Below are 15851 nucleotides of genomic sequence, written 5' to 3'. Positions count from 1 at the left end.
AACACAAATGCAAAACTACTGTTTGTCTGTACAGGTGATTACTACTCATCCCTGAAGTAGGGAAGGAATCTGCACTCTCCAGAGGTATTGCCATGCTGATTTTGGGGGCACTAGGTGTGCATGTGTGTGCACCTGGCTAATTATTCACACACTGCATGGGTTTTTAACTTACACATTTAGAATGTTTTTATTCTTTGACTTATGAAGAGAACAAAAGTTCTTACAATGCAAGAGTCAGCTTACAATGCAAAGTCAGCTTACAAAAACCTCTAAACATCACGTTCCTAAGTAATAGGAAATAAAAATCAGAATTCAGCAGACCATGCTAATGTCATAAGTTCTTGCCTTGATTCTAATGGCTAGTAAATACTTAACTGAATCATTTAATTGAATCACATTCTTTCTAAATACCAGTGCACTGTATGCAAGAAGATTGTTTAATAGCCTTTTATAAAGTCTACAGCATAGTCCATTATAATACTTGATGATGGGAAAGAGAAGATACCATATCCAAAAAATCCCAGTGCACTGTGAAAGCCTTTTTCCACGTGGTGCCAGGTCACGCGTACGTTGTTGTCCTCTAAGCGTTTCTTGTACAACAGCCCTTCATCCCTGAGCACATCATGCTCACAGGTGACAATACAGGTGTCAGGGAGACTACAGACAACAGCATCCTCTGCCAGCAGCGGGGAGAACCAGGGCTCAAACAGTTCTTGCACTTCTTCATGGACTTGAGGTGAAAACAAAGTGGGGAGTGGTGGTTTATAGCCCAGTTTAAACACGTCTGGAATAAGATCCGGATTTATCCATTTCCTGTATTTCAAATTTATACTCTCAGGAACATGAGAACCAGCCAGAATTGGTTCCTTCAGGGAGCAGTCCTTATTCAGGTATTTGAGAATAAAATTGACTGTGCGCTCCCGGGACAGGAAGGCAACGGCAGCATTTTTCTGGTGAGATGGCAGATTGAAGTTCAGTGCTTGGAGAAATGGATAGATCAGCACCTGGGCACGAATCTTTGGGATATCTGTCCTACGCCCTAGTTCTTGGCAAACATTGGCAGTGAATGTGCCCCCTACACTGTCCCCACAAACAATAATCCGAGCGGGGTCCACCCCGTAGGTCTCTGCAGTCTTCAGGAAGTGCACAGTAGCAGTGAGACATTCCAGAGTTTGGGCTGGATACTTGTGCTCGGGTGCTAAATGATACCTGAGAGGTAGAAAAGGCAGCTGGGGTTACACATTCGGAGTGTCTCATCTGAAATATATCCCATGCAAAAACTCCCCCAAACCAATATGAATGACATCATTAATTATATCTAGTTTAAAGTTTTTACATGCTGAAGCATGTGGTAATCACATATCCTCTGAACAGAAAGAGAGATAGCTCTCCCAGGATTTCCCTGGGAAGCTGTGAGAAGATCAGAGAAAAGAATGAGAAACAATTCTTATCTTCACTTGCTGCACCTGTTGTTGTGCACATGTGGAATGTGTTATGGAGATTTGTTTACGAAAGGGTGGTTTCTTCATTGGCCACTGGATGGTGTTTGGATGTCAATTAACCAGTCCAGTCTGTCTGTATCGGACTGTTTGCAAGAGTGATGAGTGTTTCTTAGTAGTAGAGTATAGAATGGAATAGAATAGTATAGTATAATATAGTACAATAAAGTGACTGATCAGCCCTCTGCAATCATAGAGTCAATGATAATTATTACCCGGCAGGGACCCCTGCTACGATAGAAGCAAACCAGAACAACTTTTCCTCCCTTTCCTTCTCAAAACCAATTCTTCCCAACTTAAAAAAATCCCATAATAACAAACTTTTTCATGGAAGAATTTGTTGGAAATTAAGGTTTCTTTATACCATCATGTATTTTCCATAAGCAAAACATCTTTGTAGGAAACAGTGGTCCATGCTGGTTTTAAAAAATACTAAATTTTAGCCTCATTATTTACTCTTTAAAATCATCCCAGATGATTTTAAATAAAAATATCAAATATTAAAATATATAATATATTTTAATATATTAAGAATATTAAAATATTAAAATCTAATATTTGGCTTATAATTTCTAATTATCAAACAAAGGTAATGATTTCTGTGGTGATGGTGATGTACAATGAACAAACCTGTAACTCTAACCCTGGCTCAGGTATTTCCATGGCCATTCCATATACATAACAGCAATGTGGGGAAGACAGCACTAGAGCTCAGTTTCTTTTCTTATATTCAAAGAAATTTAAGTTTGGGGTGTGTGGGAAGCAGGAGGAAAGCAGCAGAGTTCTCTAATTCTGGGATTAGCACTGGTTGAATTTCACTTACCCAACAGACACAACCACTGAATCAGATTTTCTGGCTATGTACCGGCATATTCTTTCATAAGTTCCTGAAGCACAAATGTTGTTGATGTAATTAATATCTTTGATAACTTCAGTCAATATTGTCCCTTATATTTTTATTACATATTACCACAATATCTTGTCAGGTCCTTGCCTGTTTAGTGAGTACCCAGATTTTCTTTAGGATAAAAATAATCTAGACTTTTGGTCTAGATCAGGACTTGCTGTGTAATTAATACATTTAAACAGATCATTGATTTGTGTGTAAAATAAGGAATTATTATGTTTATTGCTATTAGAGAATGGGCAGTGGTTTTAAACTGGAAGAGGATAGAATTTGTTTCCATGTAAGGAACACATTTTTATTATGAGTCTGGTGAGGCCCTGGCACAGGTTGCCCAGAGAAGCTGTGGCTGTCCCATCCCTGAAAGTGTCCAAGGCCAGGACTGATGGGGCTTGGAGCAACCTGGGATAGTGGAAGGAGTCCCTGCCCATGGCAGGAGGTGGAAGAAGATTTGGGTGGAAGGTCACTTCCACCCACACTATTTTATGATCCTAATGGTTCTATGATAAAGAGTGCTATATCCTATTAAAAATAACTTAAATACTTTAATAATAATTTAAATACTTTAAAAATAATTTAAATAAGTGCAGATTAGAGAGTTAAAAAAATTAAAGATAAGCACTGAGTGCTTTCTATCTTCAGTCTCTCAAACTAAGCTTCAGTCACTTCTTAAGGTCAGGAGTTTTTAAAAACAGGCAGTTAAAAAAGCTAAGTAGTCACATTTTTTCTTTCAGTTCCTTACTGATGCTTCCGAAAATGCCGCATCCTCCATGGATGAAGATGACTCCTCTCTGTTTGCTTGCAGATGGTTCCCTTGGGAGGTAAATCCTCACGGGCACCCCATCAAAATGCAGATCCTTAATGAAGAGCTGGGAATCCCAGCATGCTGGGAGTCCATCCGTGATCAGCCTGATAAGTGTGTGCTCCTCCACGACACCCAAGTGGTTTAAATTCTTTCCCTAGATAGATAAAACAAGAAAAATGAGAAATTACTATAGGGAATACAAGTCTTCCCACTTTGTAAAGGCCACAAGCTACTTTTTCCTACACTGTCTTTAGCATAATTGGGTTGGTTATTTGCTAGTTTTTAGGATTCCCACAAATAACTGCCTTTGGGATTTTGGTCAAGAACATGAAAATTTACATCTTCGTGACTGCAGGAAGAATGTTGTAATACTTGTTCCATTAAATGTGTTATATAAATACCTTCTAGTTCCTGTGATCTGGATTTACCACAAGTAAGAGCAGGCATTTGCTCAGGTGTGGAAGCTGGGAGGCCTGAGGCTCCTTTCCTAGTGAGTGAAGAGAAAGAGGCATTTCTTGGGGCTGGTTCCAATTCTGGGTGTGTTAAATCATGCTCTGGGGGTATCTGTTCATCTCCAGGATAAACTGTACTTCAGATGCCTCAGTTAAAATATTTAAGTTTAGGTGAGATGAAAGTGTCCCTCTCATGACAGGATTATCATACTGGGGGAAAAAACACAGGCCAGTCTGTGGGCAAGACTGGCTGACTGAACAGGTCATGTCCCTGCCATGGGGTCAGTGAGAGCAAGCTCTAGGAAAGCCATTGTGTCTATGCTCATTACTGAGGGGAACTGATGAAAATGGTTCTGAATCTGAATTAGTGAAACCACTGCCTTTTTCAAGATCTCACAGCTATCCATAAATGACCCTGCAGTCAGTTTTTACATCTAATCAGCAAAAAAACAAATATTCTGAAGACAAGGAAGGTTTGTTAAATGGCCTTATCCAAGGCCAGTGAACTGCTGATAATTAGGACACTCTAAAGATCACACTGAAATCCTCCTTTGAACACGTGTTGTAATGGATGTATTTCCTGCTAGAACAACATTTCCCTTCCTATTACATAGTGACTTAAATGCTGTTCTGGCCTACTGCAATTCATTCTTCTGTAATGATCACAATCATCACAAGCCATTTGCAAATGGTATTGTTGTTTTTTAAGCCACAGAAGTCTCTGTATAAATTTCTTACACACTGAAGACCAGCTCTGCTTCTGTAAATTGTATTTTTCAACCTGTGTATCACAGATTCTTTCTTCCTAATAATCTAAACAAGTCAGCAATAAACAAGTTGGGTGAGGAGTAATAAAAGAAATCACCATGAGGCACAGAACAGGGAGCAAATCAGTTAGAAACCAAGATGGGAATCCAGAGATTATCTGGAGTTTTATCATGACACTCTGCCACCAATGCCAGGAGTGCTTAGGGTAGTTTAAGAGACAAATGGCTGGCCACAGTTCTTGCCTTGCATTTGAAAAAAGCACATTTTAAGGTATCATGGCAAAGGGGAAAACTACTGTAAGACCCAGTGCAATCATGGCAGAAACCACAGGGTGAATCTAATCTTCTCCAAAGAGCAATTTTCAAAACTCTCATGACTCTTAAGTCAGTCCTTCTGTCAGAGTTATGGTTTTGGAATGTTTGAAGTTGGCAGAGTTGCCATGTAATCTTATTTGAATTTTCTAACATCATTGAGGTTTTTTAGGGCTTTCAGAGGACAGCAATACATATGATAAACTTGTTATCAGTGCATCTTATCTAAATATCCTCTTTCCTTGCCTTGTCTTAGGAGTTCCTGACATCACAGAGGCATCTCCAAATTCAGGGAAAACACTGTCAGGAAGGAGAAGAGGGAATTTGGTATGTACTCCATCGAGAAACTTCTTAATAATTAGGAAATACTTCAGAACCTATAGCAATACATTCAAAACCTAAAAGATTTGACTATTTCTAGACAGATGTGATCAGTGTTAGTAGGTGACATGGATTACATAAACCAGGTCCTAAAATGTTAATATGTGTATGAAAAAGAGCTTTTCTTGTGAAACATGGTCTTTGAAAAACTATTTGCTGGAACACCTAAATTCTGACACAAACTGGCTTTTTAGGTGGAAGATCATATGGGGACCGGATTTTTACTTTAAAATAATTACAAAATCACACACCAAAAGCAGCAAAACCCACTCAATTTGAGCTTCATGGACTTCAGGACTACATCAGACAGTCTTTGTGTCAGTCACTCTGAAGTGTGCTTTTCCAACCACAATAAAAAGCTTCATATCACAGTGCAACATGCACAGGTAGTCTGAACATAGATCTGAATAGTTAAAACAAAAGCCAGGAGGCTTCCTCTCATCTCTTCCATTTTACATGGTCATTGATCTCTTTGTGACAGGGGATGTGGACAGATGCAGCAGGAACATCATTTATTGTACACACTTATCTGGTGCTGCAGCTTTTCTATGACATTACAAGTAGGGTGGAAGAAGAGAGGAAAAGACTGTCTTGTATTGTGGGAAAAGAGGTTTTCACAGGAGCATACAGCACAGGCACATCACTGGCACAGTGGTGGCACAGCTTTATGGCACAGGAAAAGCAGCATCCATCAGGATGAGCAGGATAAGTTAATTGCACATGTGTCATACACAAAGCATTATGCACTTAAAAAGAAACCTGTGAAGTCCTTACTGTGAGGGCTGCTCCTCTGAGCAAAAACATAAACCAGCAATGCACCCAAAGTACCAGTAGGTGCCTAATGGCTTTTGAAAGAAAAATAGGTGAGTGGATTGATTCAATGAATAGCAAGTGGTGAAATGCATCTTAAAAACTATTCAGAACAAGGATGCTGAAGTTTAAGGAACATGTTATCAGTGAAGAGAGCATATGCACTTATTCCATAATACTCTTAAAAGCTGTATAAATGGGTTAAAAGAATCTTTTCACCTACCAAACAGCAAAATTAGAGACTTTAATAACATTGTCCTATCATAGTATTATTGTCATATTAAGTTTATATATAACATAACACAAAGAGCAGTGTGAGATATGCAAGGACAGCAGCCTCTTCTTTCATGACAGACAAGGCAGAAAAGTACCACTGGAGAATCAGGGACAACCACTGGATTTGGTGAATGTTGCTGTGTAAGTTCAAGCAACCCACTTAAGTCTTTAATAGATTGTAATGGCCCAAATCACCTCTCAGGATGTGGGCCCAAGTTCCTGTGCTCTTTCTCTATAACTGAGGATTAGAGAATTGAGGTGAGCTTCATACAAACATCAAAGAAACCACTCCAATTTTCCTGCAGGCTTTCTTTTGACATGTTACATGCCAGACATGACAGGGCTTAGGCTGCTCCTACATACTCCTATTGCCTACTTTGAGAGCTTTTTGGGCAAAAGCTCTTTCTTTCTGTAATGGCAAAGCTCACAGCACAGTGAGTCTGGCTTACAGGTACTTAGATAATAGGTGGTAACAGGCCTAAACCTGCTTTGGCAGGAGGTTCAATTAGATGACTTCTGGAGGTGTCTTCCAACCTACCTGATTCTATGGTATTTAACTAGGACTCTGTAATTCAGTCACTGCAGAATAAGAACAGAAAAAAGGGTAAAAAAAAATTACTGCAAATAGCTCAGAATTTAGGAAATCGCCTTACATATGTCAGAGTGCATTTAGACATAGCAATTTGGGTTATTATTATTCATGAAAATTATGAACAGCCCTCCTGTCATGCACAGGACCAGTCATTTCATTATGGAGATATAGAATTGCAGCATTAGAATGGATATCCCAGTATTGCAAGAACTCACCTCATCCTGGCTGCTTTATATATGGTAATAGAAACCAAATCAACCTTTGGCCTTTAAATCTGCCTTACTGTGTGCTTCCCATTACATGTAGTTGTAGTATTTAGATGCATATCTTCATACTCAGGTCTTTCCTTTTCTGAAAATCCCAGTACCCAGAGCATGATGGACTCACCAGAATTTCTATCAGAGTGTAAATGTGGTGATAAAGGCGGAGTTTTGCTGGCTGGTCAGCATCAGAAGGAATCTCTCCCTTGAAGAAATTATGATCAGTTGCAATTAAAACCAGCAATACAAAAGCCACTAAAATTCCTGCTATTAAAACCAGAATATAATAGGATTCCATTGTTCTTTGGGAATAATTAGGCACTGTTTGATATGATTCTGCCAGTATTTATATCCTCCAGACTGATTCCACAGAGAAGTCATTTGCATATCAAATTCCCCCTGCCCTTCCCCTTCAGGCAGGGCTGACAGGTGCTGGAAGCCTGCAAACATCCGGGGGTGACAACTGCACTTGGCATGATTCAAGCACAGTCACTTCCAGGAAACACCTTTCTTTTGTACACTACAGAATTGCAAATGGGTTTATTTTTTATCTGCTTTATGGGCCTGAAAAGTTCTCTGGGATGTTTTGCAAGTGTACCAGTGAGTGTCTCAGAGGCTATGGAAGAGGGGCCATGCTGGACTCCAGTCCCCATGGTCAGAAATTGTAGTGGTTCTGCTCTTGGAATAGGTCTGAAGGATGATTCCAAGGCTTTTTGCTTAGTGCTGATCTTTTCCCCTGCTCACTTGCTGAGGCAGACAGCTGGCCAGAACAGTTAGAACAGGCATTCTGAACTCAGTCTCAAGGAATTTTGCTTTTGGAGATCCACATAGACCTCTCAGTTATTTGCCAAGCCTGAGTGTGCAGGAAGGGGCTCTGGGCTCACCAATGGTTAGCTAGCACAGGGAAACTTCTCCTTGACTTGGAGAATTTTGGCCCTAACCCTCTGTACTGATTCTTTCTAAAGAGAAGATTTGGATATCTTTACAACTCCATATTTTGCTGTGTTTTCCAAGACGACTCTGTGTTATCCATGGTTGTGATTCAGGTGGATCAGAGCATACTGTATCCAAAAGCTTGCACCAAAGGAGGTGATGACAGTGCAGGAATGAGCCACCAAGTGTAACTTTGTGTATTTCTGTCCACCGTGTGACTGGACAAAACTTGTTTGGGTAACATTAAAAAGCAAACAGGCATTAGCTCAGCTTGACATAAGCAATACGACCTCTGCTTATCCTCTGAACACTGAAACATTTCTTTATCCCCACTAATCTCCCCACTACTTCATTTAAAAACCCTTATAAAAGCTTGTAATCATGGCCATGGAGAGAAGCACTCCTTTTTATAAGCCACAGGATTCTGCATTTGGCTAACCAACCTGTAGTGTATTCCCTCAGAGAAATCTTCACTGAAAAAAGGTGAGTCCTTTCTAAATTTCCTTGCACACTTTAAAAAAGCAGACAAAATATATCTGCTTAGAAAAATCCCATTTATGCAAAATATGCATTACAGCAAAGAGCAAGAAACTTCAATGTGAATTAGTCAGTGGGGCAAAAAAATATTTTGCTGTGTGCAATCAGTAAACAAGATGAGTCATAAGAGATAAAGAACCGGATGATGAGTGACCAGGCTGGATTCTTAAGAGAACAGGTCTAATCCTTAACTTCAGTTGGGGTCAGCAAATACAGATGGTTAAACAATGTGGTTTAAAATGAAGATAGATAGATAGATAGATAGATAGATAGATAGATAGATAGATAATAGATAGATAGATAGATAGATAGATAGATAGATAGATAGATAGATAGATAGATAATAAATAGATAGATAGATAATAGATAGATAGATAGATAGATAGATGATAGATAATAGATAGATAGATAGATAGATAGATAGATAGATAGATAGATAGAAAAAGGTGTTAAAAAGATAATGAAATCCATTTAAGTAATAACATGGAATTATCAGCTTAACTCAGCAGGCCTGGACCATGTTATCACAGTCATCTTTCCAATTCTGATGCAAATGAACTGACTAAGCTGTCATTGAAGGCACCACTGCTGAGGTGTAGGACACTTCACTGAGCCCCTCCCAACCCTACTCCATCCAGACTTGTGGGGGTACACTAACTTGAATGATTTTTAAAAAACAAAACAACATAAACTAAAGCAAAAATTAAAGCTACTTTTATATCCTGTGAGGTAATATCTAGGTTGGGGTTTATTGATTTTAGTGTGATCTTATTTCCCCACATCAATTCATACACCTGACCTATCCTAGCCTCCCAGTCAAAACTGTTTGCCTTTGACACCACCATTCTCTTCCTAACATTCCTCTTCTTTTTGACCTCCTTTGTAAAACTGTCAAGTTTGAAGAAACTTCAGACAGTCAGAGGCCCCGAATTATTTTACCTCAGTACATATTAGTGAACGTTTCATATTAGTGAAATATTATTTCTCCCTCTGAAAAGAAGTTACAGCTGCATGTAAGGAATTCTTTTAAAAATACATTGTTAGAAGGAATTCAGGGAATATTTTATCCTGAGATTTCCTTTCTAAGCTAGTTTACAAGTTTTCAGTGCAAACTTGTCACAGGCATTATCTTGCCGTTCAGTTTGTGTCAAAATTGATGTCATGTTGGTTTAGTAGGATTTCAGGACTTTTCTCTAATTTTAAGAGCCTTAAAGACATAATTCTTCTGTTTCCCCTGTTCCTTGTACGTCTTGGAAGTTTTGTCAGGCCTGAGGAGTCAGTCAGAAGGAATAGGTAAATATTCAGTGGCCTAAGAGTGAGTAAAGGCACCAAAGAGAAGGTAAGATGAGTCAATCAGGTTAACAAACATGATCATTCCATTCCTGTTCACATGGGCTATTTTTGCATTGTTCTCTCTTGAAGCAGCCTAAGATGTTGAGAGATCTGGCTTCTAATCACAGATAGGTGAGGAAAAGCAAGCACAGTTACAACAAATGACAAATTCTAACATGTATGAAAGCAACTCAGCAAGTGGAACAAGTACCACAGAGGTGAGATTGCACCCCTTTGAATTCTAGAGAGCCCCTGTGAGCACTGGGTAAACTTCTGCTTATAAAGACAATTATTTCTACACTTGAATCTACAAAGGGGTGTTACCTAGAATTTAGAATTACTCAGTAAGACATTTTTATATCTTTGCTCATGACACTGCTTTGTTGTAAGACCCTGGGAAAACCCTAAGACATCAGAATGCAGCTTTTTTAAAAGGCCTGATGCAGTCTTTGCTGTCAGGCTGGATGTTAACCAGAAACCCAGTTCCTTTGAGCTTAGTCCATGGCAGAACTTAGAAGGCAACAGTATCAGACTCTTAATAGCATATAGAAGGACAGTGTGAAATCACAGAACCACTGGGACACATTTCAAATGGAAAATGTGAACACAAGGGAAGAATGAAATCAAGAAGCACAAAAATTTAGCTCTTGATTTATCCAAATCTGACAGCAGTACTTCATCTAACAAAAACCAGATCAGCTTGGCAAAAGGTTTTCCTTTTTTAAAGGAGGTTTAAGTTTTATTCTGTGATTGTGATAGATTGTCTATGATCAAAAACCCTGCTCTGATGTAAAAAAATAGTAATGCTTGAGACCATAGTCACACAGCCTTTCTATTGTGGAACTACTGCTCTGTGTTCCCAGGTTTGTATTGTATATATCTGAGTGGGGGTTTTTAAGATGAAAACACAGAATTGTTAGCCCAAATGGCTTTCAGACGTGCCTCAAGCATAGTTTTAATTTCCAGCTCATTTTCCTTTCAAAAGTTCTTGCAGTTTAGCAACCTCATTTGTACAAACAGCCTTCCAAGACTGGTAAAAACTTGGCTGCAAAGGCTCTATGAACACAGTTCTGCTTATAAATACAGATGCAACATGAACTGTGAGCATTCAGACACTGCCTGAGCCTCTTCATAGATCCAGGTAACATCTTTCTGCAAAAATGGAGCTTTGTCATATAAGTGACGTGTACAGAGAGTGTATCAACTTGTTTTGGAGGTAAATGTGCTTTTCACTGCTGTTTTTTCCTTCAAGTCACTACAAGTCAGAAAAAAATTGGTTTCTATGACTCTTATTGAGAATGTGTGTAAATCTACACTAAGAACAGTCCAAAAGCTACACAAGTACAAACTCAGAAATCTAAACCAACAAATGGAAGCCAAAACTGGCTTGAATTACCACTGAAATACATTACATAGAATCATAGAATATCCCAAGTTGGAACACATCCATAAGGATCATCAAAGTTCAACTCCTGGCCCTGCACAGGACCACCCCAAGAATCCCACTGTGTGCCAGACAGCCTGACTACCTTCTTGTTCTCGTAAACTGGAATAAACATTGTTAAAAGTGCCATGGAAATGGCTTTAAAAAAGTTGTTGTGTTGGTTGTTTTTTCAGTTTATACTTTGTTGTGAGTGTCTGTGTAGGAAGCAACTGCTGAAAATGCAAAATGAATTCTGAAGATGATGCAATTTCACGAATTAACAGGCCTGCCTATGGAATGTTTCAGGGCACTGGTTTAGGACTTCTGAGTGGAAACATGGACGGGATTCACTTTGGGACAACTTGGGACTGATAATCAGAGAGAACAGCTGTGATGTGACAGATCTTTGTTACCCTCACAAAGGTATGTGCTGAGTGTCCCTTTGTACCAGCAGTACTGAAAACACCTTGGATAATCAGCCCTGTATGAAAGTGTAGCTTAGGGAGCCTCACTGACAGAGATGGACTTTGTGCACAAAAGTTCATGATGGTTTTGTAAAGGTGACAGTTTGGAAAAAGACCTCTTGCCAAGAAAGAGTGCAGTACAAAAATCAGGTTGCAGTACAAAAATCAGGTAAAATTCCAGAATATTCCTTTTTTTTCCCCTTTTCAGAGTAGAACTGCAATTAAAAGGGACAATACCTCTAAAGTTCTAATGCTCTCACATATAGCATGTGTACTATTTAAAGCTATTTGACTTTTTGGTTGAATTACATGAATTTTAAAATAACTTGCATGTAGCTTTTATTTACTACATGCAAGATACACTAACTTTAGTTTTATTATAAATCTGCTCTTGCTTCTTGTTTTTGTAGGCTTGTGCAATGTAGCATCTAATAGTTTTCACTGCTTCAAGGTAAATCTAAAGCAGTAAAGAAGTAAAATAGTTCATACTTCAATGAAATTTGAAGAGCAGGTTAGGAAAATGTTATATATCTAGAACTGTTTTTTAACTCCCAATCCAAATTTGGTAGCAACTTTGAACATAGGTCAAAATCATCAGGAATAAAAAAATCTCTTCAAACACATGTTTAGATTATTATTCAAGCTGGAAATAGACACATGAAATAAATGCTCACAAGATTATTCCGTTCCCCCTGGCTTCAAAGGACCTGCAAATGTTTTACATTCATAATTAAATTTCTTTTAAATCTAAACAAGTTAACTCTGCAATATTGATGAGTTTTCTATTTTAAATGTGTCTGTGGTGCTTTAAGCACAAGGAGAGTAAACTCAGGAATCAAAAAAACCAAATATACTTCGATGGAGTTCATACCCTTTCATTTTCAACACTGCTCCTTATTTCCGTACCAGAAAGTTGTTATATTTGTTCCCAGTCCAGACACTGAGTCATTCCTGTCTAAGCCAGACACTGGGTTCTCTGGGTAATTTCTCTCTCCCCTCCAGAGCTGTTGGACTGAGAGGAAAATTGTAATGCCAGGTGCCTCCCCGAGCTGCATTTCTAGAGGTATTACTGTAAAAACACACCAAGGTGCTAAATGCTGCCAGCAGGCCATGGAAATTCTCAGGTTGTTTCAGATGCAGCAGAGTTAGGGAACACTCACTGATTCTGACAGTGTGTACAGACAGTTTCCAGTTAGGATGCTTCATCTTCTCTTCAAAACCCTCTCTCCTGACACTATGATTATGCAGTGACAGTCATATGGCTTATTTCATATGAGGTAACCTGCCAGTTAAAGGTAAAAATTGTGCAAGTTTCTCGTCTCAATTTTATTTCCTTTTTTCCTACCCTTAAAACTTTTGTGGAACTTTTAACAGAGCTGAAATTCAAGAATTTAGGTATTTTTCATATTTTTTATTAAAAAAAATCTGTGTGCTATAGCTGTTGAATGGGGGGGGGGCACGAGAAACTTGGCTGCCCTTCTTTTTGCCAACAGAAAACCCTCAACGCTCTGTTCCCACATGGCCACTTTGAATACCTGCTTTCAAAAATACCCGTTCGATTCCAAAGAAGAAAAGTGAGTTCATTTTTAAAGGGATTCGGCGTCCAAACTCACCTCTCTCTTTCACAGATGCTTAGATTCAAATGTCACTGAGGTGGTGTTTTAGTAACTAGAGATGTGAAGAGGTTTCAGAATGTTTCTAAGTGCAGTTATCCCTTCATTCCGGTGTTTACCTCTAGATGGCTTCCCAGGATAGTGCATCTGGCTCCAGACCTGAGTGAACTTGTGGCCTGGGTTCATATTGATGAATATAAACCCGAATTTCTTTCCAGCCCAGCTGTAAAGACAACACCGTGAGGTTTGACATCCTTGAGATCTTTTGATATCCTCAAAGCAACAACACTGTGAGGTTTGACATCCTTGAGATCTTTTGATACCCTCAAAGCTTTGCATTTTAGGTTAATTCTGATTGCTGCCACAGCTCCTGGCTGGGCACGAACGTGCAGTTACAGCCTCCTCAGAAAAGCTTAATCTGTACAACTGAAATCATAACTTACCTGTCTAATGCTCGACAGTGCAAACAGCCAGGGACCCGGGGGAGCTGCTGGAATACACTCTGCCCTTTCCCCTAGTACAACAGAGTTTGAAGTGTTGTGGAGACCTTCTGGGTATGCCCTCATCACTGGACAAAAACCACCCTTTTCTGAAGGGTGAGTCTCCCTCTGTCATTCAGAGCCTGCCTTTTTCACTGCCCACTGCTAAATCTCCAGTTTTCAGCAATGCAAGCATCTTCCAGCATGGAAAATCCATGAGGTGGCATGTCATCCAGAGAAGCACTGCTCCAGTGGTACAAGATATTGATGATTATCAGCCTAGGCTGGGTTCAGCTGGTCATCTAGGGCTGCAGGCAGCTTGCCCTTCCACACACCAGCTGATCTTGGCAAGCAGCCCCCTGTCAAAGCTCCATGTGGCAGAAATGGCTCCCTTGAACTCAGCCTTAGCCCTGAGTTGTCCTGGACCTGCTTTTCCCTGGGCTCAGGTGAGACCAGGGCACCTTCCTGGTGCAGGCAGGTGAGGGAGGAGGCAGGGGCTGCCTGAGCTGGTGACAGAGAACTCTGGTTCCTGCAGGGAGCCCAGCGCGGCATGAGCCCAGCATGGCACGAATAAGAGAGCCCAGGGCAACATGGAGCAAGCCCAGCGTGGCACGCAACAAGTCCAGCATGGCACGAGCCCAGTGTGCCCGCAGCAAGCCCAGAGTGCCCGCAGCTTGCCCCCCATGCCCGCAGGTGGCCCAGGGCACCTGCAGGATGCCCTGGTTACCCACAGTTGACCCAGTGTACCTGCAGCAAACCCAGTGTGCCCACAGCATGCCCAGGGTGCCTGGGGCTGGCACAGGGAGCCCACAGCAAGTCCAGGGTGCCCACAGCTGGCCCAGCATGCCCGCAGCTGGCCCTGGGTGCCCACAGGTAGCCCGGGGTGCCCACAGCTGGCCCAGCATGCCCGCAGCTGGCCCTGGGTGCCCACAGGTAGCCCGGGGTGCCCACAGGTGGCCCAGCATGCCTGCAGCTGGCCCAGGGCGCACACAGTTGGCCCAGGGTGCCCGCAGGTGGCCCGGGCTATCCACAGCAAGCCCAGGGTGCCCGCAGGTGGCCAGGGGTGCCTCTAGCTGGCCCGGGGTACCTGCAGGTGGCTCAGCATGCCCGCAGGTAGCCCGGGCTACCCGCAGCAAGTCCAGGGTGCCCGCAGGTAGCCCGGGGTGCCCGCAGCAAGTCCAGGGTGCCCGCAAATGGCCCAGAGTGCCCGCAGGTGGCCCAGGGTGCCCGCAGCAAGCCCAGGGTGCCCGCAGGTAGCCCGGGGTGCCCGCAGGTAGCCCGGGTGCCCACAGCAAGTCCAGGGTGCCCGCAGCAAGCCCAGGGTGCCCGCAGCAAGCCCAGGGTGCCTGCAGGTGGCCCGGGCTGCCCGCAGCAAGCCCAGGGTGCCCGCAGGTAGCCCGGGGCGCCCGCAGGTAGCCCGGGGTGCCCACAGCAAGTCCAGGGTGCCCGCAGCAAGCCCAGGGTGCCCGCAGGTAGCCCGGGGCGCCCGCAGGTAGCCCGGGGTGCCCGCAGCAAGCCCAGGGTGCCCGCAGGTAGCCCGGGGTGCCCGCAGGTGGCCCCGCCGGCCGCGCTGGCAGCGCCCGCAGAGCCGCAGCGAGCTGGCGGCGCGGCGGCGGCCGGCGGGGGAGGGCAGAGCCGCAGCCACTCCCAGGAACAGTAGTGAAATCGCCCCGACACTTTAACTGTCAATCAGGATTAATGGGGTATAAAACCTCCCCAGCGCCGCGGCCCTGAGCGGCAGAGACGGCAATAGGCAGAAATGAGTAAGAGCTGAAGTGGTGCACGGCGTAATTCCTGCTCTGTGGTCAGGCGCTCCAAGTGAAAAACCGGGAGAGGGGGCAGAGAGAGGCAGGGACCGGCTCAACCTTTGCAACCGGCTCAGGACAGAACGTCTACAGATATTTATAGATACTAAAACAACAACCTCACCCTGAATAGAGCCTTTCTTAAAAAGAAGGTCCTGGCAATTCTATCTTATTTAAGCAATTTCCTGAGTCTAAGAATAGAAATGA

General features: G+C 42.2%; 2 protein-coding genes across 12 annotated transcripts in view; one reads left to right on the top strand and one right to left on the bottom strand.

Moving 5' to 3' along the window:
• Positions 1-15851, top strand: part of DHRS3 (dehydrogenase/reductase 3) — a 75526-nt gene that overhangs the window by 31818 nt on the left and 27857 nt on the right. For 5 of the 11 annotated variants that reach the window (XM_053963092.1, XM_053963081.1, XM_053963087.1 and 2 more), the window contains 3 exons: positions 3138-3224; positions 4996-5066; positions 11590-11706. The gene's annotated coding sequence lies outside the window, so the exon portion shown is untranslated. Of the gene's footprint in view, positions 1-3137; positions 3225-4995; positions 5067-11589; positions 11707-13636; positions 13656-13821; positions 13957-14209; positions 14286-15851 lie in introns of those variants that run through there. The other 6 variants (XM_053963088.1, XM_053963089.1, XM_053963090.1 and 3 more) reach the window with 4 other exon arrangements.
• Positions 190-7356, bottom strand: LOC128799022 (arylacetamide deacetylase-like 4). The gene is made up of 4 exons (XM_053963076.1): positions 7186-7356; positions 3146-3362; positions 2323-2386; positions 190-1209 (listed from the first exon to the last, which is right to left on the bottom strand). The coding sequence occupies exons 1-4, from the start codon at positions 7354-7356 to the stop codon at positions 438-440; spliced, it is 1224 nt and encodes a 407-aa protein (XP_053819051.1). The 3' UTR covers positions 190-437.

The sequence above is a fragment of the Vidua chalybeata genome, chromosome 22, assembly GCF_026979565.1.
Source record: "Vidua chalybeata isolate OUT-0048 chromosome 22, bVidCha1 merged haplotype, whole genome shotgun sequence".
NCBI lineage: Eukaryota > Metazoa > Chordata > Aves > Passeriformes > Viduidae > Vidua > Vidua chalybeata.
This window is presented reverse-complemented; position numbering and strand designations above follow the sequence as displayed.

Bases quoted from the DNA above. Each gene is read 5' to 3' on its own strand.
- LOC128799022 (XM_053963076.1), bottom strand. From the start codon at position 7,356: ATGGAATCCTATTATATTCTGGTTTTAATAGCAGGAATTTTAGTGGCT. The intron at 3,363-7,185 runs GTGAGTCCATCA...TTATCTATCTAG, and splicing joins ACACTCTGATAGAAATTCTG to GGAAAGAATTTAAACCACTT. The intron at 2,387-3,145 runs GTAAGGAACTGA...TTTGTGCTTCAG, and splicing joins CGGCATTTTCGGAAGCATCA to GAACTTATGAAAGAATATGC.